The following is a 23,246-nucleotide window of genomic DNA, read 5'->3' on the forward strand; positions in this document are numbered from 1 at the left end:
CCCTTCCCATTCTTCGTAGACCCAATCCAACTGTGGCACAAAAGAAGCTGTGAACACGCAAAACATTACAAAGAGAAATGTTGGACTTTCTCTGTGCCTGTGTCCACTTATGTTCAAATTTACTTAGACCAGGCCCAGGAGCTCTCTGGTTCCGTTTCAGATTCTGAAACCACCACAAGAGATAATACAGCAACATAGTCCAGTATCAGCGTTTTAATGGAATAGCAGGATGCCCACCACAGGTATAATAGTTAAGTTCTGGAATGCGTTGACAGAGGATGTGGTAAGAGAAGTAAATGTAGCTATTTTTAAAAAAAGTTTGGACAAGTTCCTGGAGGAAAAGTCTATACACTGCTTGTTGAGACAGGCATGGGAGAAACCACTGCTTGCCCTGGATCAGTGACATGGAATGCTGCTACTATTTTGGATTTTGCCAGATACTTGTGACTTGGATTGGCCTCCGTGAAGACGGGATACTAGGCTAGATGGACCATTGGTCTGATCCAGTAAGACTATTCTTAATAGGTATTTCTGTCCCCAGGGGAATTACAAGCCAGAAGCAGCATCAGTAAGCAATGTGGGATTTGAACCCTGGTTTCCCTGGCTCTGAGACTGCTGATTTAAACACTAAGATATTCTAGTCATTTAATATCACATTCCTACCCACTATACTTTGTGTATTAAATCCTTTCTGGACAATATTTAAAACTATTTAACTGGTCGGTTAGTGTTTAGCACTTTACCACAGAAATTCAGCCAGAGATAACCGGTTATCTCCCGCTGCCGATTTTTCAAAGTACGCTTTTTAAGCGTAGCACAGCGGGTGCAGGTGTCAGCCCGATGCTCTGGACCCAAGCACTGGAGGCACCAATTGTGTGGGTCGGTGAGGGAGATCGGGCATGCACACCGCTGGCACTTCTTAAAACCCGGTTGAGGGGGCATGAAGGGAAACACGGCCTCCGCAAAATTGAATCTGGAGGCCTGTATGGTGGCAACAGGCCCCGCCGGGGCCGGCCTGAAAAAATAAAGAAAACTCGACAAGTTTTTGTTTTTTTTTTTAAAACAAAAATAAAGGGAATCCGATAAGAAAAAAGGAAAAAAGTGAGAAAATACGCGAGCGGGAAGGCAAAAAGTAGTTTTTCAACGGTCATTGAAAACACATGTGTCTTCTTCGCTCCGCGGAAACGAAGAAACTGGGGACCACGCTCTCCTCCGTCGGGCGGGAAGGCACTCGCGCATGCGCGGTGCGGCCAACTAGAACTTTCTAGTTAAAAAGGTCCGTACCGGGGCTCCGTCGGTGACGTCACCCATGCGTTAAGAATATATTGCCTGCTTGTCCTGGGATAACCAGTTATCTCCCGCTGAATATCTATGACTAGTGGCTAATGGCTATATCGTGTGGCATAGCCAGTTAGTTGCAACTCTCATTTAGACTTAAATCTGGTGCTAGTCACCCATGAGGTACTGCCCGAGCCTATATCCTTTTGTTTATCTATGAAAGGCTCATACTGATATCCATTATTTAAAAGGACTAGTTTCTAGCCCTTACATTTCCTTCAAGGGACGAGGTCTGTTTAGCCAATTCTTTATTTATATGACTTTGTATGTTACTAGGTTATGTTAAGACCATTACTCCTACATTTCAACAAATCGAAGGGAAAACTAAGGAACATAACAAAGAATTGAATGATATAAGAAAGGAAATAATTACTTCTAACTCATCTATACAGAAAATTGAACAGGAAATTATATCATCAAAACAATTGCAAGAGACTTTAGTAAAAGATAACATCAATTTAAGGAGGAAAATTGAAATGCTTAAGAATAACTCAAGTAGTAATAACTTAAGGTTAATTAACTTTCCTAGGCTTGAGTTGGTAACACCTAGAGATATGCTTAAGAGATACCTAGTGGAAATCTTGGAGATATCTGAAGGACTGTTACCACCATTCTCACGGGTCTATTACCTGCCTGATAAAGGACATAATCAACAACAAAAAGAAAAATCCTCAGATCAAGAACCCTTAAATATTTCAGAAATCTTAGAGATATCTGAAAAGGACTTAGCATCGTCAGCCACTATGATTATCACTGTAGCCTTACCAATTGATTAAACATGGTTGTTAAAGCTTTACTTTAAAAATAGACAAAAAATTTTCCTTGGTCATAAAATACAGATGTTTCCAGATTTAGCACGGGAGACGCAAAAGCTCCGCCATGAATTTCTTCTTTTGAAACCTGGGGATATATCTTTGGAGGAGACTTTTTAATTGAGACATCCGTGTAAATGTATTGTGTGTTACCGTATTGTTAAGTATGTGCTCTTTGAACCATCCCAATTAATAACTTTTGTGGCAATTCTTGTCTGGATGAAAGAAATCATTGAGCCCTATAATTTGACTAATAAAAGACCTCATTTCAGCGCTTTTATGTTTCACCCATTTTGAAGTCTTGGATCCTACATTGAGGACTTGAGCATAAATAGTTAAATTTTGTTAACTTTATGAGTTATAATTTCAATGTATTTAATGTACCTTCTATTATTGCTTTCTGTACAAGTGTAATACTTGAATTTTAAAGTGAAAATCAATAAAGATTTAATGAAATTCTTTAAAATGTGAACGTTAGTGAGTTTCCCATATAGATATAGAAAAGGTTACCATATGACTCCAGAAAAGGGAGGATGGATTGAGACATCCAAGTTTTACTTCCACTGAAAACAATGGAAGTAATGAGAACAGACACATCTGGATTTTTCTTCCATTGAAAGCAATAGAAGTAAAACCCAGATGTCTGAATCCATCCTCCTTTTTCTGGAGCCATATGGTAACCCTATATATATAGTGGACTGTTTTGAGCAGTTTATCAAAAACTGGCTTATTCTGATTACATTTGGCTATAAAAAATATGATCAGCAAGAATGAGCCTGTAGAAAACCATGATTTAAATCAAGTCTTTCTGACTAGTACTATTCCAATTAGAAAGTAGACATAGAATTCACTATATCAAGGTAAACCTACCTCTGGCTGTATAGCCTTAAAAACTGGTACATCCATTAATGTGATCTGGCTCTGAAACATGAAAGAGTTAATATTAAAATGCATCCATAACAGTAAAGGTATTTCAGTAATTATTTATAGTCATTTATTTTGCAAAATTGTTACATCATCAGCCTCTCATAATGTTCTGCTAGAGCAGTAGTTTTCAACCCACCTGGCCAATGGGGGGGGGAAGGGATTCAGAATATTCACATGAACATGCACAAGATAGATTTTCATGCATTGCCTTCTTGGTATGCAAGTTCCTCTCATGCATATTCATTGTGGATATGATGAAAACCTGACTGGCTCGCTGCTCTCTGAGGACTGAGCTGAAAACCACTGATCTAGAACATAGAGAAAAAAAGAATATTGAAATGCATCCTGACATGTGATCTATACATATCACATCCTATGAACTCTAGAACAGTGTTCTTCAACCTTTTTACACCTATGGACCAGCAGAAATAAAAGAATTATTTTGTGGACCGGCATCAGTCTGCGGACCAGCAGTTGAAAAACACTGAGCTAAGTTGTGGGTCATCTGGAAGCCTTCCCTCTGATGTTGCGACATCAGAGAGAAGGCTTCCAGTTCAGGCGCAGGACATGCGTAGGAGCCGCTGCCCGTGGCTTTGTGCACTGAGTCAGTGAGGAAGAGGGAGCTGTCCCAAAGATAACACCGCATCAGTCGCACCGCGAACCAGCGGTTGAAGAACACTGTTTTGGGCCTGATGCACATGCCAGCTCTGTGGACCGGCAGGAAATTTCTGAGGACCGGCACCGGTCCATGGACTGGTGGTTGAAGAACACTGATCCAGAAGGTAGCTCTCACTGGCACACTGTAAGCATTAAGGTGAATGCTGTCAGTACTTCTGAGAGAATGAGATCATACAGTATATATACTGACTTAGGAGAAAGGTTCATTAGGCATGGAATGCGCATAGCATTGGGACTTGTACTTTAGTCATTCTCTTACATACATACCCATACTATTATAAGTGGCATAATATTGGCTGCAGCTTTATGTATCTTCATTTAACTTTAATATCAAAGTTCATTAGAAACAAATTGGAAATACGGCAAACACAAACACTTTCTCCCCAATTCAGCGGATCGACTCACTGGAGCTATTCGGTGTTAAAACTAACTCTAATATCAACATACTTCCTATTATGACCTCTAGTGACTTATGGTGTCATCAAGCTACCTTAACTCGTGGCAGTGCCACCTACAAGCACATATTTCCAACTACTCACATACTGCATGTCTTCAACTTCAATCCGCCTTTGATAGAAAATGTTCTCATCTAGGCCAACTCCCACCAGGCTGCAACTGAGTACTAAATCCTCCTAAAATCAGACCCCAAACACCACCCTCAATACAACCCCCCCAAACTCTGAATGAGGGCGGGAGGGAGGGAAATGCTAATCCCTACCCCTACCTCCCACCCACTAACTATTTTTGCTCACCAAATTCCCCTTACTTCTAATTGTCTCTCACCCCTCCCTTCTCTTCCACCAATCCAGACCACCACCCCACCAATCAGCATCCCTACCTTCTCTGATGCCAACCTAAAACCTCCCCTTCCTCCAATTCTATTGGCTTCCTACTCTTGTCCTGGCTTTGACCTCGCCCAATGTTATCAGTCACCCAGCTTAAACTGGGTGGCCCTTCAAACTAATGAATTTGGAGACACTGTGCCAAGAGAAATTATTGCTGCTTGCTACCTCTTAGCATGGTACAAAGCAGTAAATGTTGCTAAAATATTCCCTCTTTTACAGGACACATAATTATGTTCATAAATCTCACTTTCCAACACTTATGGTACAGTCTCGGTACCATTTTGCCAACATACCTCAGGATTATCTCTGTGCTTTCAATATGTCTCTGGAAATAAGGGCTCCAGAATCCAATCCAATCCTTAAGCTTATATATCGGATCATTCCCCTAAGGGACTCGATCCGGTTAACAAAAATATTAAGGATAAACAGTAGTACAAGGAGGATCGATAGATAGAATGATCAGCTAAACATTTTAACAGTTATTTGTAAGGTATTTCGCAAAAACATAAGTTTTTAAGGTTTTTCTAAAGCTGGACAATAAGGCAAGAGTTCTAATATCTGGAAGGAGATCATTCCAGATCTTCACCATTGCAAAGGCTAAGGAGTGTAAAAATCTGCTTAAAGTTTGAATCCCTTTAACAGGGAGGAGTAGTAGCTTAAATTTATGTATATTCCTCGTAGAATCGAAGCAATTAGAGTTAAAGGAAAGTGGAAATAATGGGGAAAATATCCCATATAAACTTTTAAAGATCACATTTACACATTTAAATTGAACTCTCCAATATATCGAAAGCCAGTGCAAAGCCCTCAATAATGGAGTGACATGATCGTATTTATTTTTCCCAAATATTACTTTAGCTGCCATATTCTGAATGCGTTGTAATCTCTTTAGGTTACCTTTACTTAGGCCAATGTAAAGGGAATTGGTCTGACCACCGATTTAGAATTGCAAAGATATTCTAATTACTTCTTTTCTGCTTGTTCTCTCTCTCTCTCCTTGTCGCATTGTTTTGATTAGATAATATTATTCCAAGTTCCCTCCTTTAGTTAGTGGCTATCAGTATTTCACTCTTTCATATAAACTTCTCAGAATTTCTGCATCCCAGATCCTTGAGTCTGTATTTTAGTTTCTTTTCTAATTAATCTTAGTTGTCACATTCTTGACTATGCGTCAAAATTTCTAAATTTTTTCTCAAGTTCCATCTTGGTTCTTTTCACTCCCACTGGAGCAGTAACTCTGTTGCAGATCTTGGCAGAATTCTGCTTATGGAAAATCTGAATAAAACCTGTGGCATCCCAAGGAGCACCTTCCTTTCTCTGGAGTGAGCTACAATTATCACTGCATTTTGGGCTTTTTACTCAAGCAATTTTAACTCAGGTTCCTATCTTATGGCCCACCATCAAGGCAGTCCAGCCCGACTATAATTTTCCTGTGTAAAAAAAACGCTCCTTTGTCCACCCCATGAATGAAATCAATCAGATATTTTGGGTGTGGTCTTCCCTGGTGAGACCATGCTGTGTTGGATCTGGTACCAACTGTATCTGAATGCGATTCTAACGCAGAGCATGAATTTGGACACGTGAATAATGAAATGCCAGTCCTTATTTTGATTCCATTAATTTTTCCATGCCTCTAGTGGGCAACCTACATCTTACATTCCATTTCGCAAATGTAGAAATAATTGTGTCCTATAGTCCAGTCTAGTCCAGTTCTGTCGAGTGACACAACAGAGTTCTCACTAATGCTGTCTGTTCTTCTCTAGGCTCCTCTGATGGTACTATAGCCCTAGTATGGAAGCCTATATACCCTGATTGACCCTAAAGGAGATCATAAAAGAAGAACATGTTCTTATAATATGGACAAAAACTACCTTTTAAGAGTGTTATTTTTCCTCCTAAATGTAGGTTGTGCAATACATTTATGCTATTTGGCCAAGGGAAACAATAAATGGAGCTGACTAAAGAGTCGGGAATTTGTACGTGACTTCTAAACAAAAAAGAGCAGGATGGAGACAATGGAAAAGAATGGAAAGTGCCTGTTAAGAAGAGTTCTTGGTCTGGATGTTGTCACGAGCTGCACGCCCACGTATATTAAATCTCAATCACAGGGTTTCAGAAATAGCAATGTGGGGAGACACTAGATGAGTGCATGCTAAGAATAAAAACAGACCAACTTTATATGAGACAGAATTATATCAACCCAAACCAGATTTTTGTTTCTTTTTTCTTCCTTTCGTAATGGCCTGACTAAGCTTTTGGCCCAAAACCACAGCATTGAGTGGAAACCTTAACATGGATTGAAATATGGAAGTGTTTATCTACACTAAAGCAGAGAGGCACCATTTCTAAGCGTTTTAAGCTGAAGCAGATCTATTTATGTCTAAATGTCCTAACATAACCATCTTTCCTTAACAGAGGATGGCAGACAGCAAACATAGCAAATACACATCATCCAAGGAGAGCTTGTGTCTTGCAAGTGACAACTGTCTAACATCACCCAATATACCAGGAGATCTTGTTCAACAAGTTTTAATAGTTCTTGTAAAAATGTTTTTCTGAACAGACATCAAAGGTGAATTCATCTGCCATATAGTTCCCAGAAAAATACTTGTAGATTGTTTGAAGGGAGTTCTGGTAAATGTAGAGCATACCCCTATTTCTCCACAGGCAAACTAATCAGCGTTAGTGGTAGAGGGTGAGTGAACCTCTAATGTGTGTGGAAGGAGGTTGTATGACATTGACTACATGTTCCAGAATGCACCAAGAGATTGAGTGAACTTCCGTTAAGGAGGAATTTGAGATTTTTGAGAACATTGGTTTCTAGGGTGCTTTGGAGCCAGAGTTATGGAAGACGTTGATGGCATAATATAGTGCTTTTTAAAGGATGTAGTCGACTGTTTAGGATCAGTTGACTTTAGGATCATTCAACTTAGAGGCTGAGGGAGATGTTCTACTGCGTTCCTGTCTGCTGACCGTTTGCATAGTTTTTTTCAATGTGATCACCAAAAAGTTCATCTCCTAAACAAAGGGAATTTACAAGGTGTCTTCAACAGCGAGATTCAAGCCTAATTCTCGAAGCCACACTTGCCGTTGCATTGCAATGGACAGAAATGATGCTCTGGAAGTTACATCAAAAACTGATCTTGACATGAATTTCCTGATCTCAAAGAGATCATGCAAAGTCTTTTGAAGGAAGGTGGTCTACAGGGATGAATTGTTCGAAGTGAGACAAGTGTTGAACAAAGTGCTTGAAATGGAATGTCATAAAGACATAATAATAATACAGCTTCTTATATCCCGCAATTTTCAACAGGGAATCATTGCGGATCACAGCACAAAAGAATACATTTGTGATTCCAGATTAAAGTGAGCAGATTTAGCGTAGATAGTTCAGAGTATGGGGGAGTGATAAATGGGAGAGCTAGACCACGGATAGTATTCGTAACTACAAGGGGAAAGAGGTATGTTTTTAGTCTTTTCCTGAAGAGACAGTGTGTGGGAATGTGCCACAGGTGAGCTGGTACATTGTTCCAGATGTATGGTCCAAGGAATTGAAAAGTGGAGTTAAACATTTTTTTTTACCAGCATGTTCGTTGAGAAGATGGGAAAGGTATTTTAAATCATTATGTAAGTCTTGAATTGAGGAAAATGTGTCACTAGTCCACTGGAGCTTTCTCCGTAGATGGCATTGTGGATAACAGAAGCTAATTTAAAGTTAATACATTTTTTGATAGGTAATCAGTACAGTTTTAGCAGTAAGGGACTAACCCTCTCAAAGCGGATGGACCAAAAAATCAGTCTCACCACTGCGTTTTGGAACAGTTGCAGGTACCTCTGTTCTTCTCTATAATGCCATAGTAGAGAGAGATGCAGTAGATGCTTGTGCCACTGTCCTAAAGTTGTCTTGGGTCAGAGCTGATCTGACCGATTCAGATTGGTCAGATCAGCTCTGATCTGAGGAGCAGCTGATCTGAGGATACAGCTAGTAAGCATTGTATTATGAAATAGCTTAAGACCAAATGTCCAAAGTACGACCCTCTACTTGAAAGGGGAAGTAGTGGCATATGATCTGGAACAAGATGACCTCTTCAAAACAGACTCAACTAGAAGAGATTGGTACTGAAAATTGTGGCTTATTAAATCCAGGATATTTTTGTACCCTCTAAAGCAGTGTATCTCAAACTGTGTGCCAAGGCACACTAGTGTGCCTCCTGAAATTCCAAGTGTGCCACGGCACACTGAGGAGGAAGAGAGGCACCTGCCAGCTGACTTCCCTACGTGGTACAGCGCTAGCGCTGCCCGATTCACTGAAGACCTGCATGTTTCTCCCTTCTCTCTAGTGTCCTCCAGCTTCCTCCCTGGCCTCCCAGTCTCACCTTTAAAGCTAATTACAGCAGCCTGCAGAGGATCGCCGGTAGGTAAAATGATTTTATTTTCAATATAGTGATTGAAATGTTTTAGTTTTGAGAATTTATATCTGCTGTGTATATTGTGTGTATATGAAAAATGAATGGAAAATATTGCATTACAATTAGTAAAGGGGATGGGATCTGGGGCAGAGCTTGGGTGGATCTAGGGAGGTCTGTGGTTGGGGTACTCAGATGATATTTGTTAGACTTAGGGGGTTCTTAGCTTGAAGTAGTTGAGAAACACTGCTGTAGGTAATCAGCTGGCACTAGTGCCTCTCCTTCTTTCTGGCCTTTTCCCTGCTGGCACCCCCTACTGGCGTCTCAGGGCTCATCTGGAGGGCCTCTGCACATGTGCGGACGTCGACGTGATAATGTCACGCAAATGTGTGATGTCATCATGGCAACATTCGCACACTTCTGGGTGCCTCAAGCCATGGCCACTACCTTTAGTGTGCCCCGGCTCGAGAAAGTTTGAGAGACACTGCTCTAAAAAGAATCCAATTTGGATGGAACCACTGGTATATGTAGGGGAGTCTCCCAGTTCTTCAATATGAATTCTTGTATGAGATCATGGAGTGGGAGATTTAAATATTCATTCCGGAGTTGTTCAAAGTCAAGTGCAGCTCTTGGTTTCAGTTCAGATTCTATATGCACAGTAAGAGCTTGACCAATTTGCCTTCTGAATGTGGTGAAAGAAAGGCTCTCTGGTGGTGACATTCGCCTACGTGGAGGAGGAGGTGGATCTGACAAAAGCCCACAGGACTCTGGTGCAGAATGTTGTGGGTCAGGGAAATCTTGAAGGGATAGATTGAAGATCCTTATGACCCGCGTACCTGGAATCCCTGGTGGTCCAGAGGTGTAGTGGGCAGGAGCAAGCTTTCCATGTATAATTTGAACAAAGATGCTTTTGTACACTAACAACTCACTATTTTGTGAGTTTATTGTGGAACAATGATTACACAATTGGTGGCAGTGATTAAAAGGTATTAAAATAACATATATATCCTTCCTATCTTGTAGTGAGCTTTCCATGTTCCTGCCCCGCTGCTGAGCTAGTCGCTGCTGCGAGTTCTGGTGGTCCTGATGTACCGAGATAGGCTGTGCTTTCCACACTGCTACTCGGCGTTGAGCAGATTCCTGAATGGCTCCCGCAAATTCTCATGAGACTCGCAGCAACCATTTAGGAAGCCACTCAGTGCCGTGCAGCAGTGTGGGAAGCGCACTCCTGCTCAGTACAGCTGAACCGCCAGAGCTCACAGCAGCAACCGGCTCAGCAGCTGGGCAGGAGCACAGAAAACTCGCGCCTGCCCGCTACACCTCTGGACCACCAGTGATTCCAGGTATGCGGGTCATACAGAAGGCGCTGCGGCATGCAGGATACCGGCAGAGGAGATACAATGCACAGGGCAGGGAGGGGGGACAGGGTACAGAGCCTATTGGCCTGGTGAAGGCCTGCATCAAGTCTGGGAGGGGGTGAGTGGGCACTGGCCCAAATATAAACCGAGACCCCCATTTTTGGGCCCAAAAATCTTGGTTTATATTCATGTATATATGGTAATCATTTTCCTGATGAAGTGAGAGACTGTTTTTTCACAGCTTGCAAATATTACCTTGATATACCTCAGTTTTACTGTAAGGAGCTGTGCATATCATTTTATTAGTATGTTTGGGGATAGCAAGATAGGAGATAGAGAGAGAAACAAAATGGAAGATAGGAAGATTTTTGCTCTTTCTCCGTAACATGGTGGATTCTGGTTTCATAATTACCGTATTTTCACGCAAATAACACGCACCCGTATAAAACGCGCACACGTGTATAGCGCGCAGAAATCACGATGATAAGCACAAAAACTTTGGTATAACGCGCTCACGATTATACCGCGCATGCTGCCCGACTCTCCGTTCACCCCCCCTGACTTCCGTGCACTGCCCTGACTTTCCGTGCGCTGTCCCGACTCTCCGTTCACCCCCCCCGACTTCCGTGCACTGCCCTGACTTTCCGTGCGCTGTCCCGACTCTCCGTTCACCCCCCCCTGACTTCCGTGCACTGCCCTGACTTTCCGTGCGCTGTCCCGACTCTCCGTTCACCCCCCCTGACTTCCGTGCACTGTCCCCCCTTGAAGGTCTGTCCCCATCCTGAAAGCCTGATGCCCCCCCCGACGTCCGATACATCCCTCCCCCCGAAGGACCGCCGACTTCCCAACAATATCGGGCCAGGAGGGAGCCCAAATCCTCCTGGCCACGGCGACCCCCTAACCCCACCCCGCACTACAATACGGGCAGGAGGGATCCCAGGCCCTCCTGCCCTCGACGCAAACCCCCCTCCCCCCAACGCCCGCCCCCCCCCCAAGCACCTCCGACCGCCCCCCAGCCGACCCGCGATCCCCCTGACGACCCCCACGACCCCCCCGCCCCCCTTCCCCGTACCTTTGGTAGTTGGGCCAGAAGGGAGCCCAAACCCTCCTGGCCACGGCGACCCCCTAACCCCACCCCGCACTACATTACGGGCAGGAGGGATCCCAGGCCCTCCTGCCCTCGACGCAAACCCCCCTCCCCCCCAACGACCGCCCCCCCCAAGAACCTCCGACCGCCCACCCAGCCGACCCGCGACCCCCCTGGCGACCCCCACGACCCCCCCACCCCCCTTCCCCGTACCTTTGGTAGTTGGCCGGACAGACGGGAGCCAAACCCGCCTGTCCGGCAGGCAGCCAACGAAGGAATGAGGCCGGATTGGCCCATCCATCCTAAAGCTCCGCCTACTGGTGGGGCCTAAGGCGCGTGGGCCAATCAGAATAGGCCCTGGAGCCTTAGGTCCCACCTGGGGGCGCGGCCTGAGGCACATGGTCGGGTTGGGCCCATGTGCCTCAGGCCGCGCCCCCAGGTGGGACCTAAGGCTCCAGGGCCTATTCTGATTGGCCCACGCGCCTTAGGTCCCACCAGTAGGCGGAGCTTTAGGATGGATGGGCCAATCCGGCCTCATTCCTTCGTTGGCTGCCTGCCGGACAGGCGGGTTTGGCTCCCGTCTGTCCGGCCAACTACCAAAGGTACGGGGAAGGGGGGTGGGGGGGTCGTGGGGGTCGCCAGGGGGATCGCGGGTCGGCTGGGGGGCGGTCGGAGGTTCTTGGGGGGGGCGGTCGTTGGGGGGGAGGGGGGTTTGCGTCGAGGGCAGGAGGGCCTGGGATCCCTCCTGCCCGTAATGTAGTGCGGGGTGGGGTTAGGGGGTCGCCGTGGCCAGGAGGGTTTGGGCTCCCTTCTGGCCCAACTACCAAAGGTACGGGGAAGGGGGGTAGGGGGTCGTGGGGGTCGCCAGGGGGGTCGCGGGTCGGCTGGGGGGGGCGGTCGGAGGTTCTTGGGGGGGGGCGATCGTTGGAGGGAGGGGGGTTTGCGTCGAGGGCAGGAGGGCCTAGGATCCCTCCTGCCCGTAATGTAGTGCGGGGTGGGGTTAGGGGGTCGCCGTGGCCAGGAGGGTTTGGGCTCCCTTCTGGCCCGATATTGTCGGGAAGTCGGCGGTCCTTCGGGGTGGGGGTGCGAGTGGTCCTGCCGGGGGGGGGGGGGGTGTATCGGACGTCGGGGAGTCGGCCGGGCAAGAGGGCTTGGGCTCCCTCTTGCTCCGATCGTGGATGCGGGTGCGGGTGGGAGCGCGTGCGAGCGGTCGTTCGGGATGGGGGTGCGAGCGGTCCTGCTGGGGGGGTGAATCGGGCGTCGGGCGGGGGGTGGGAACTATGTTTTAAAACTTTTGTATACCGCGCTCACGCATATAACGCGCGAGGGGTATGCGCGGTAGGTAAAAACGCGTATAACGCGCGCGTTATATGCGTGAAAATACGGTAGATATGTCAGGCCAGTAAGGCTTTTTGTAATCTGGCTGATAATGATTGGCAATTGATCATGTGTTTGGGTTGGAATGCAATGTGATACCATGCGGAGGAACCAGTGTGCAGAATAATGTAGGAGTTCTGGGGACAAGGAAAAAGGGAGATGACATGATGCACCCAATCACAGGTTGAGATGGGAAACAGTGACCGATGCTGGCTGATGGTGATTGGCTAGTATTGTGTGCTTAGTAGTCCACTCTCTATGAACTTGGACACAGAACATGAGCCCAGAAGACAAGTCTACAGGAAAAGTTTGGAATTTTCCACCTATCACATGGCCTAAATTAATGTATAAAAGCTGTGGAGTGGAAGGAGGGTTGGCTGGAGAGGTTTGATCCTGATTTGGGACCCCTTTCCTGCTTTTGCAGGATTCTAAGCTGTTACAGAGAAAGACTTGGGTAAAGTATGGATTTCCTTTGATTTGATATACAGTATATACATGTAGTTGCAGGAAGAAACTGAATCATTTAGGGATTAGATGGACATAGAATCAAGAGGTAGAGTTTAGAGAAGAGGTTTACTGCAATTTAAGTTGTGATTAATTTGTAAAGCCTCCAATGATGCAGATTCTTGGTGTGTGAATCATTTTCCTTTGTAATTATCAAATTTATTATTTCAATAAACCAACTTAATTATTTAACCTTATTTCTGGGCTCAGCTGTTATGTTTGGGTGAGCTTCTGGTATTTTACTTTACAATGAATTGACCTTTGGGGCAACATAGTGAAAGAGATAAAGCATACAAATATAGTCTGAGGTTTAGAGTTACCAGGACAAGTGATTCTAATATCCTAACATCACAGTGTGCTTTTAGAATAAATATTGCCAGTTAACATTCATTTTTTTAATTTTGTGTGTTATCACCAGTCTGATATAAGTAATTTTATCACACAGCAAATTATAAACAATAATATCCTGACTTACAGCAAACTCCTCAGGAGTCACTTTCAATACGTCAAAAACAACAGCATCATAACTTTTACTGGTATGATCTCCACTCCGCCCATCCACAGAGTCAGAACTGCTGCTGCCCTGCAGAGAGAGACAGACCGACAAAAGGGAAGAGAATTATTGTCTTGCATTGATTCTTACCAAAAAAAGATAACAGAACATAATCTATTAGGCATAAAATCCAACAGGGGTAAAACAAACAAGAAATGAATCTAGGAAATCACCTAACAAGCTGAGCTGTGCCTCCCCAAAAATTCTGGCTTCAAACATTTAGATAACTGAAGAACACTTTCCCAAAACTTACTCGTTGCATTTAGGCCTGTAAATTACGCATCTGTCTTCAGATGGCATGTCATTTAAATTTAGAAGCTATTCATTAGCCTAGATTTAGGAGGTGATTCCAGAGGGGTTAGGTGAAATTTAAACATATTAATCAGTATACAAGTATATATTTGGAACAGGTATTGCTTTTTAGAAGATTTAAAGAGGTATTTCATGTATCCATTTATAATTTCCTTGTATACTAGTTTCCTTTAAACTTATTTTAATCCATCTTCTATACCAGATTTTCTCAACTCGCTCCTGGAGTACCCCCTTGCCAGTCAGGTTTTTAGAATATCCACATATACCATCTTTCTTTTGAAGATCAATGAGGCTTATGTCATAAAGTCAATAAAACGACAAAAGTAAAATGATCCAAACAGTAAACCAGGTAACTCAAGTAAATATCAAATGAGACAAAAATAGCAAAAACAAAAACCCAAAACAGTATTTAGAAACCAAGAACGGAAATCTAATAAAGCTATTACCCCCAAATCATCACCACAATTATATTCCAAGTACCCTCCTTCCACTGACATGTAGATATTTCCCCTAACATACCCAGATTGTGCCGCTAAATATCCTTACTGATCACCTCAGTGCTATCTGGACAATGCTGGGGTTGGTAGTTATCAGGACAGCAGCAACATTCAGTTGCTACCTGGATAGCAAAATGAATACAGTTAGGACAGAAAATTCCCATCATAACTTTATCCAGATAGCTATTTGGATAGTGGTTTGAATATTCCTGCTATCCGGATTGTAGTGGGTCTTGCCACTTCACCCAGATATTTAGGGCTCCTTTTACTAAGCTGCACTAGCGGTTTTAGTGCGCGCTGCGTTGCCGCGCACGCTAGATGCTAACGCCAGCACTGAGCTGGCGTTAGTTCTTGGCGCACAGCATGGGGTTAGCACACGCGGCAATGCAGCGCGCGCTAAAAATGCTAGCGCACCTTAGTGTTGCTTACTACGAGTATCTGTAATTTAAAAGTTGCAGCCTTTGACTGATATGATTTCAGCTGAAGAGAGGATAGACTTTGGGGCTCATTTTAAAAAAAAGAAAAATGTTCAAAAAGTAGCCTAAAAGGGGCAGATGGCCATTTTGTTTGCCAAACCCCTTCCAATTCGCTACTTTTGAAACCTATTTTCTAGACAGATTTTGCCTACAGTTTGTCTAAATCTTAAGGGGGCATGTTAGAGGCATGGTGTGGGTGGCACTAGATAGAGCGCGCACACCAAAAAGTAGGAACAAGCGAGAAGTCTTCTAAACAAGGAATCTTTATTGAAAACTCTCAACGCTGCATGCATTTTGGTACCCAACGTGTGCCTTCTTCAGGAGTTTCACAGTATAATGCTAAGATAATCGTGCCTTAACAATCCACGCAGTGATAAAATCTGAAAATAGGGTTCAAAACACTCTTCTCAATTCGGCTCCAAGTCCATGTGTCAGAAACCCAAGCGCGTTCCTACACTTGCAAACCAAATGGGGAGAAAGGACTTGGAGCTGAATTGAAAAGAGTATTTTTGAACCTTATTTTCAGATTTTATCACTCTGTGGATTGTTAAGGGATGATTATCTTAGCATTATGCTGGGAAACTACTGAAAAAGGCACAATTTGGGTGCCAAAACGCATGTGTGCTTCCTGTCGTGTGATTTCTGTGTTGCTTGTGGGAGGGACGAGGGCAGGCTTATGACTTGGACATTTTTCTGCCATAATCAAATGTATTAGAATACGTCCAGGGCACATTTGGGGCTAGACCTGTTTTAACAAAGAATGAGGGACAAAAAGTGTCCAAACTGACCAGTTGACTCCCTACACTCATCCAGTGGTCACTGACCCCCTCCCAACCCCCACCGATGTAAATGAAACAGTATATACCTGCCTATGTAACAGCTTCAGGTGTTATTTATTTAAAAATGTATTACCTGCAGCATCCTAAAATTCTGCACGGGGTACAATAAAAACACACATAATTAAATCAAGACATACAGTAAAAATAAACAAAGACCTAACTTAGCAATAAAACACATTCAAGCTTGCTTAAATAAAATCATCTTCACAAATTTCCTGAACTTCAGCACATTAGAGGCTCATTTCACCTCCACAGGTAATGCATTTCGCATTGATGCATCCTGTACTGAAATCATGGAGCATCGAAAAGTAGAATAGGTAAGTCACAAATTTGAATAAAGGAATTTCAAGCAGCATTTGATTCTCAGAATACAGCGATTGTGACAGCTGGTACAAATGAAACAAAGAACTAAGCGCAATCGGACAATTATACCTCAATATCTTGAAGATAAAGCATACCACTTTGAATTCAATACAAGATGAAATAGGTAGCCAATGCAAAGCACGTAAGATAGGCGTGATATGATCAAACTTAGAAGCACACATAATAATCTATGCAGCAGCATTCTGTGCAAGTTGTAAGGCCTGAAAGGTACAGCTGCAAAGATCAAAAATATATATCAGGAGTGGATGTTATTTAAAAATTCCATCCTGGAAACCCAAAATAGATATATTCCATGTATTAAAAAAGGAGGAAAGATGACCAAACGGCAGCCGGCATGTTTAATGACTGAGGTGAAGGAAGCTATTAGAGCTAAAAGAGAATCCGTCAAAAAGTGGAAGAAGGATGTGACTGAAAATAACTATAAACACCACAAGGAATGTCAAGTCAAATGCAAGGCGCTAATAAGGAAGGTGACGAGAGACCTCAAAAAGAAGATTGTGCTGGAAGCAAAAACACACAGTAAAAACTTTTTTAGGTATAATAAAAGCAAGAAGCCAGGAAGAGAATCAGTTGGACCACCAGACGACCAAGGGATAAAAGGGGCTCTTAGGGAAGACAAGGACATAGCAAAGAAATTAAATTAATTCTTTGCCTTGGTCTTCACTGAGAAAGATGTGGGGGAGATACTGGTGCCAGAAATTGTATTCAATTCTGATGAATCAGAAAAACTTGTACAAATCTCTTTAATACTGGATGATGGGATGGGTCGATTTGACAAACTGAACAGTAGCAAATTGCCTGGACTAGATGGTGTACATCCCAGTGTGCTGATAGAACTGAAAACGAACTTGCAGAACTACTATTAGTAATTTGTAATTTTTCTTTAAAACCAAGAATAGTACCGGAAGACTGGAGGGTGGCCAACATAACATCAATTTTTAAAAAGGGTTCCAGAGGTGATCTGGGAAATTATAGACTGATGAGTCTGACATCGGTGACGGGCAAAATGGTAGAAACTATTATAAAGAACAAAATGACAGCATGGACTAATGAGAGAAAGCCAATATGGCTTTAGTCAAGGAAAATCTTCTACTCACCAATCTACTACATTTCTTTGAAGGGGTGAATAAACATGAGGATAAAGGTGAACCAGTTGATATTATCTATTTGGATTTTCAAAAGGAATTTGACAAAGTACCTCATGAAAGACTTCAGAGAAATTAAAAAGTCATGGGATAGGAGGTAATGTCCTTTCATGGACTGAGAACTGGTTGAAAGACAAAAAACAGAGAGTGAGTTTAAATGGTCAATATTCTCAATGGAGAAGGGTAAATAATGGGGTTCACCCAAAAATACCTCTTTACTTCAATTCAAATTCAGTTTAAAGTTCATAAACCAGCTTTGGAATATATGAACTTGCTCAGCTAGGAGATTTGGAGGTTTTTGAACTGATGAGGTCATCTCCTTTTCTAGTATGCTTGCTTGATTTGACATATGCAGCATATGGGGATCTGAGGTTTATCCTCCTTTTTCTCCTTTGAAAAGAATTTGTATTAGTCTTGAAAAAGTAACAGTGATTAAAAAACATTCTCTATATTCCAAAGCTGGATTATGAACTTTAAGCTAAACTTTGAATTGAAGTAGAGAGGTTATTTTTGGTGAATATAATTGGTTTTCTCTCATACCTGTATATAGTACAGATTAAATAGTGGGATTCCCCAGGGGTCTGTGCTGGGACTGCTGCTTTTTAACATATTTATAAATGATCTAGAGATGGGAATAGTGAGATAATTAAATCTGTTCTAGATCTAGATTTATCAATGATCTAGAGATGGGAATAGTGAAATAATTAAATTTGTTGATGACACAAAGTTGTTAAATCCCAAGAGGATTTTGAAAAATTGCAAGAGGACCTTCTGAGACTGGAAGACTGGGCGTCAAAATGTACAACGCTTTGAATTTTATGTTTAGCGTTTAATCAAATTTTAATAAACTATGAAACTATATAGGTGCCACCTGCAGGCATAAGGGCTATTAGTGTGGTGTATATTTGAGTCCAGCAGGCATTTGGTGGGTTTTGGAGGGCTTCCCATACATTTTAAGGGGGTTATGGTGAGATGTGTACCTGGACAGAAGACAAAAATGTGGAACCATATCCTGGACTTCCAAGAGTTTAAAATTGTAAAGTTTATTGGTACGAAAGACAAATAAAATGTATCACAATGTACTCAAGGTAACACTCATGTGTACCTGGGCCTTTTTATGTGAAGTTCACTGCAGTGCCCTCTAGGGTACCCCATTACTCTGCTGGGATGTCTGTGTAGCCAGTCTACTAAAAATGCTGGCCCCTCCAACAGCCCAATAGCTGGTTCTGTGCGTTTTTCTTTTGGTCGTATTTTTTAAACTAGTTCAAAAAGATAGATGCACATCTGAAAAATGAACATTTTTCAAAGAAAAAAAATCCAAGATAGGTGTTTTGCAGTTTTGAAAACAGGCATGTTTGGTACTGAATTTTTGTGCATGTTCTACAAAACATCCAAACTTGGATTTGGTCATCATATTGAAAATGTCCCTCTTTATGAACCAATTTCACTGATGGACATTCTGGTAGGTTTTGTTGACTAGAGTGTAAAGGTTGATATCCAGTTAACAATTTTGAATCATTGACTTGTCATTGTGTATATATGTTATCTTTTTTTTTTAAATTTTAAATCTTTCTTTTCTTTTTATCCAGTAAACACTTTACTGCTGCATCCATACCCAATGGTCTGAAACTTCTTTGTCACTGAGTAATGGTGCTGCCCGATTCACGATTCGAATTAGTGCTGCCCGATTCAGGAAAAAAATTTTTGATTTGATTCGAGGGCGAGTGGGAGCGTCAGTGCTTCTGTCCGGCTTCCCCCCTAGCCTCCTGGTATCAATTTACCTCAGTTCATCAGCCTGCATAAGATTGCTAGTATTAGCGATCTTTGCAAGCTGCCATCGGGTTTTCGAGCTGCCTTCTCTGCCTCGGTCCTGCCTCTCCTCTAACATCAGGTTTCTGAGTAGGTAACAGTATTACCACGGGAAGAACAAGTGTAACTGATGAAAGTTGTTCTGGTTGCGCACAAAAGAGCAGTTTGATTGGGCAGATGCCTTGATTAGAGAAGACCAACTGCTAATGGTGTTTCAAACTGGCTGCAAATTTGGATATCAGCTATGGATCTGCATTTGCCATAATGTATGATGACTTGGGACACAGGAAAGTCTGTGCACAATAGGTTCCCAAACAGCTTGCTGATCTGCACACACAACAGTATGTAGCAGTTGTGATCCAGTTCCTGAGACAGTATGATGAAGATCCAAGTATTCTGGAAAGAACTGTCACTAGTGACAAGACATGGGTGGCATCACTGCGACCCAGAGAGCAAAAGACAAAGCACGATGAAGTATAGGAAGAGGTGCGCACCTGGCTTCAGCAGTCGTCAAAAAAACTTCTTCTCTGCAGAAATGCAGAGGCTAGTTGAACGATACAACAGTGTTGCATAGAAACCATGTGGAAAAGTGATATGTTCAATTGCTCACAGTTACGTCTATTAAAGCCGCTAAATGTATTTTGCCTTTACTTTTTGATTTACCCTCATATCTGTACATGATTACCATATGTATACTCAAATATAAACCGAGAATTTTGACCAAAAATGGGGGTCTCGGTTTATATTCAAGCCATCCAGCTATGAACTCCCCCACCCCACCCCCCACCGGCCCCCCTCCTGGGCCTGCCTTAAGCCCTGGTGGTCCAGTGGTGAGCCAGGACAGGAGTGACTCCTTCCATCTCTTGTCCCAGCAGGCTCTGCACCTCTCCACCTCCCTCCCGCCTCTGGGACCCTGCAAAGGCCTACCCTTCATATCCTGGTGGTCCTGCAGTGAAACAGGGCAGGAACAATCCTCCTACACTCCTGCCCCAAGCAGAGCCGCTAAAGAAAATGGCTGCTGTGAGTTCCCTCTGCAACCTCACGAGACCATAGGCAATGATGAAAACTATGCATATTTATATTAATCCTAATATGCATCATATATCTTTGAGTAGAAGTATCTCAAGATGATATGTATGTCATCCATTTATAAAGCAATCATTCTTTTACCACCATTTTATCAAAATCCAGAAATTATGCTATGATCTGTTTTAAGCGCATACACAAACCCCCTCTTCTACAAAGCCATGCTAGCAGCTGCCGCGCAGCAACAGCCCCGAAGCCCTTTAAATTTCTATGGGCTTCAGGGCCATTACCGTGCGGCTTTGTAGAAGAGAGGGAAAATTTCTCAACTAGTACATTTATTACTAAGTCAGGGATATGAGGATACAGATGGCCAGATGTTTGAAGATTGGCCTTACTAATTTGGTGGCTGTGTAGGTTGTTGCAAAGCTTGATGTTAATACCTGGGATGTGGGAGAACTTGGGTGCTGGATGAGATAAAATTAACCTCCACAAATGCAAAATAGTATGTCTTAAATTTTAAAAAAATCAATATTTAAACTTTTTTCTAATAATGCAAAGAAGAAAAATGCAATACATTGCAATTCTCAGATTTACAACAGTATACCGTGCAATTTTTTTTTTCTTGGGTTTCTTTTTTTTTTTTTTTTAACATCCCAATCCTAATCCTATCTGACATAAAATAGCAAATAGCTGAAAAGACACAGTTTTCTTTTCTCATCTCATCGTGGCTTGGAAAACCCACATTCTTCCTATTTGCTCACTGTCCCCTTGTGAATAGATTCTGCCCTTCCCAAGTACTCCTAACATTAATAGACATCTTTATTCCTCCACCACCACAAATAAGATTCAGTGGTTTCTTAAAACTCTCACCATGGTGGAAATATCACCCTGTGCCAGACCTTAGGAAATATGCTTTTTATTGAATTCTACTCATCTCAGCAAATCTAAGATGGTCTGGAAAATCTGTCATTTTACTGGAACTTACAACAAAGTCAGTAAGCAAAGTATACAGATCAACAGGAGAGGATATGAGGTTGAAATGTGGTCAATAATGTAAATCAATGCATATAGCCAGACATGCACCATTAATTATAATGCTTATTGTTGTGTGAAATCCAGTCAATATGTTCTGACTTAAAAAATATATAAAGTTGAGGCTTCCAGCTATAGTAGCCAAAACTATTAGTGGTAACCCCTGAATGAAATTATTATTGATAAAATAAGAATTACTACAATGAACAAAAGCTGTTTGTGGGGCTAGCCTGTGCCTCAGTTGCAGTCCGCATGCTGTTATGCCAAAAGCCATCATTCAATTCCTGGCCCAGGTCTTCCATTTCTCTGGCTGGTTAGGGAAGCTGTGGAGCCAGCATTCACATACCTTGTGGGAAAGGAGTGCCCGCTCTCACTCAACACTGACACCTAGACTTAGAGCCCATGATTGCAGGTTGTACCCTAGCCAAAGACTGTCACTGAAATGGTAGAGCTGAGTGAGCAACAGAAACAGAAGGGAAACCTTGATTTTAGACAAAAAGAAGCCAAGGTGGTGAGTTAATGGACTGCTGCATCTACTACATATATTACATTAAAATTTTAAAACAACATAAGAAAAGCCACGCTGAGTCAGATCAAGGTCCATTGAGCCCAGTACCCTGTCTCTGATAGTGGCCAGTCAGGGTCACAAATTCCTGAAATACCCCCCCCCCCAAAAAAAAAAAAAAAGTACTACTGTGTTTCCTATGGTTCTTTTTCAACAATAAACAATGGCTCTACTTCAAGGAAGATGTTAAATTTTAGGCCTTAGTAAGCACATCCTAAATAGCAAATGGAGGACAGCACACTACAATATTTCCAATATACTCACTGAATCTTAATTAGAAATAATATTTCTTCATTTACAGGTAGACAAGTAACGCACTAAGATTTTCTGAGCTTAGTTAGCATGCATGATAAAGCTTCACCCCCTCATTCTATAGTAAGCCACCTAAACTAAGGGCTCCTTTAACAAAGGCGCGTGACTTTTCATCACGCGCTAGCCCCCGTGCTAGCCGGAAAACTACCGCCTGCTCAAGAGGAGGCGGTAGGGGCTAGTGCGGCCGGCAGTTTAGCGCGCGTTAAACCGCTAACGCGCCTTCGGAAAAGGAGCCCCAAGTGTCTCTTACACCCTTGAATTTATAGACTATTAGCACTTGCGTTGGTAAATGCAGACTTGTATGTGTAAGTAATAGCATAGCACTGATTGGTATTCTATGAAATATATACACAACTGTCTTAACATTCATACCAGCCAGGGAGCGTACATATGGGCGGACCATGGGGAAGCATGGGTGGGCTCACAATCATTTATTTAGTTATTGGGATTTATTAACCGCCTATTCATGAAGAGATTCACCCAAAGCAGTTTACAACACGTATAGTAATCAGGTACTCTTAGGTATTTTCCCTATCTGTCCCTATATGTGTAACTTAAGAGTACTATAAGTTACGTCCTAGAGTACCATGGATCTGGGTTGATTGTTAGCGCCTAAATGTAAAAACGTTGATTCCAACTTGCACCAGTATTCTATAATGGAAATTATGTGCACAATTGCCATTATAGAACAGGCACACTACCAGCTCACTTTTAGACCCTAAATTTGGCGTTCGGTTATACAACTGCCTGCTTGGTGCATTGCACACTAGCGTACATAGTAACATAGTAAATGTCAGCAAATTAAGACCCGCACGCTCCTTCCAGTTTGCCCAACAAGGTGACCAGAGTTAAATCTGAAAGTCGTCTGCACAAGTTCCACTTCTTCACATGAAGAAGTATCAATAGGATGTTTCTGTCCATGGATGTGAAAAGATCCAGAGAATGAGACTGGTAGGAAGAAAAA

The 23,246-nt window shown here is 42.7% G+C and overlaps 1 protein-coding gene across 1 annotated transcript in view; it reads right to left on the reverse strand.

Annotated features, from left to right (window-relative positions):
- Positions 1-23,246, reverse strand: part of RALGPS1 (Ral GEF with PH domain and SH3 binding motif 1) — a 643,064-nt gene that overhangs the window by 468,685 nt on the left and 151,133 nt on the right. Inside the window, 2 exon segments of the mRNA XM_033960779.1 lie at positions 3,021-3,071; positions 13,808-13,915. Coding sequence (XP_033816670.1) covers positions 3,021-3,071; positions 13,808-13,915 — 159 coding nt within the window.

The sequence above is a fragment of the Geotrypetes seraphini genome, chromosome 10, assembly GCF_902459505.1.
Source record: "Geotrypetes seraphini chromosome 10, aGeoSer1.1, whole genome shotgun sequence".
NCBI classification, from domain to species: Eukaryota; Metazoa; Chordata; class Amphibia; order Gymnophiona; family Dermophiidae; genus Geotrypetes; species Geotrypetes seraphini.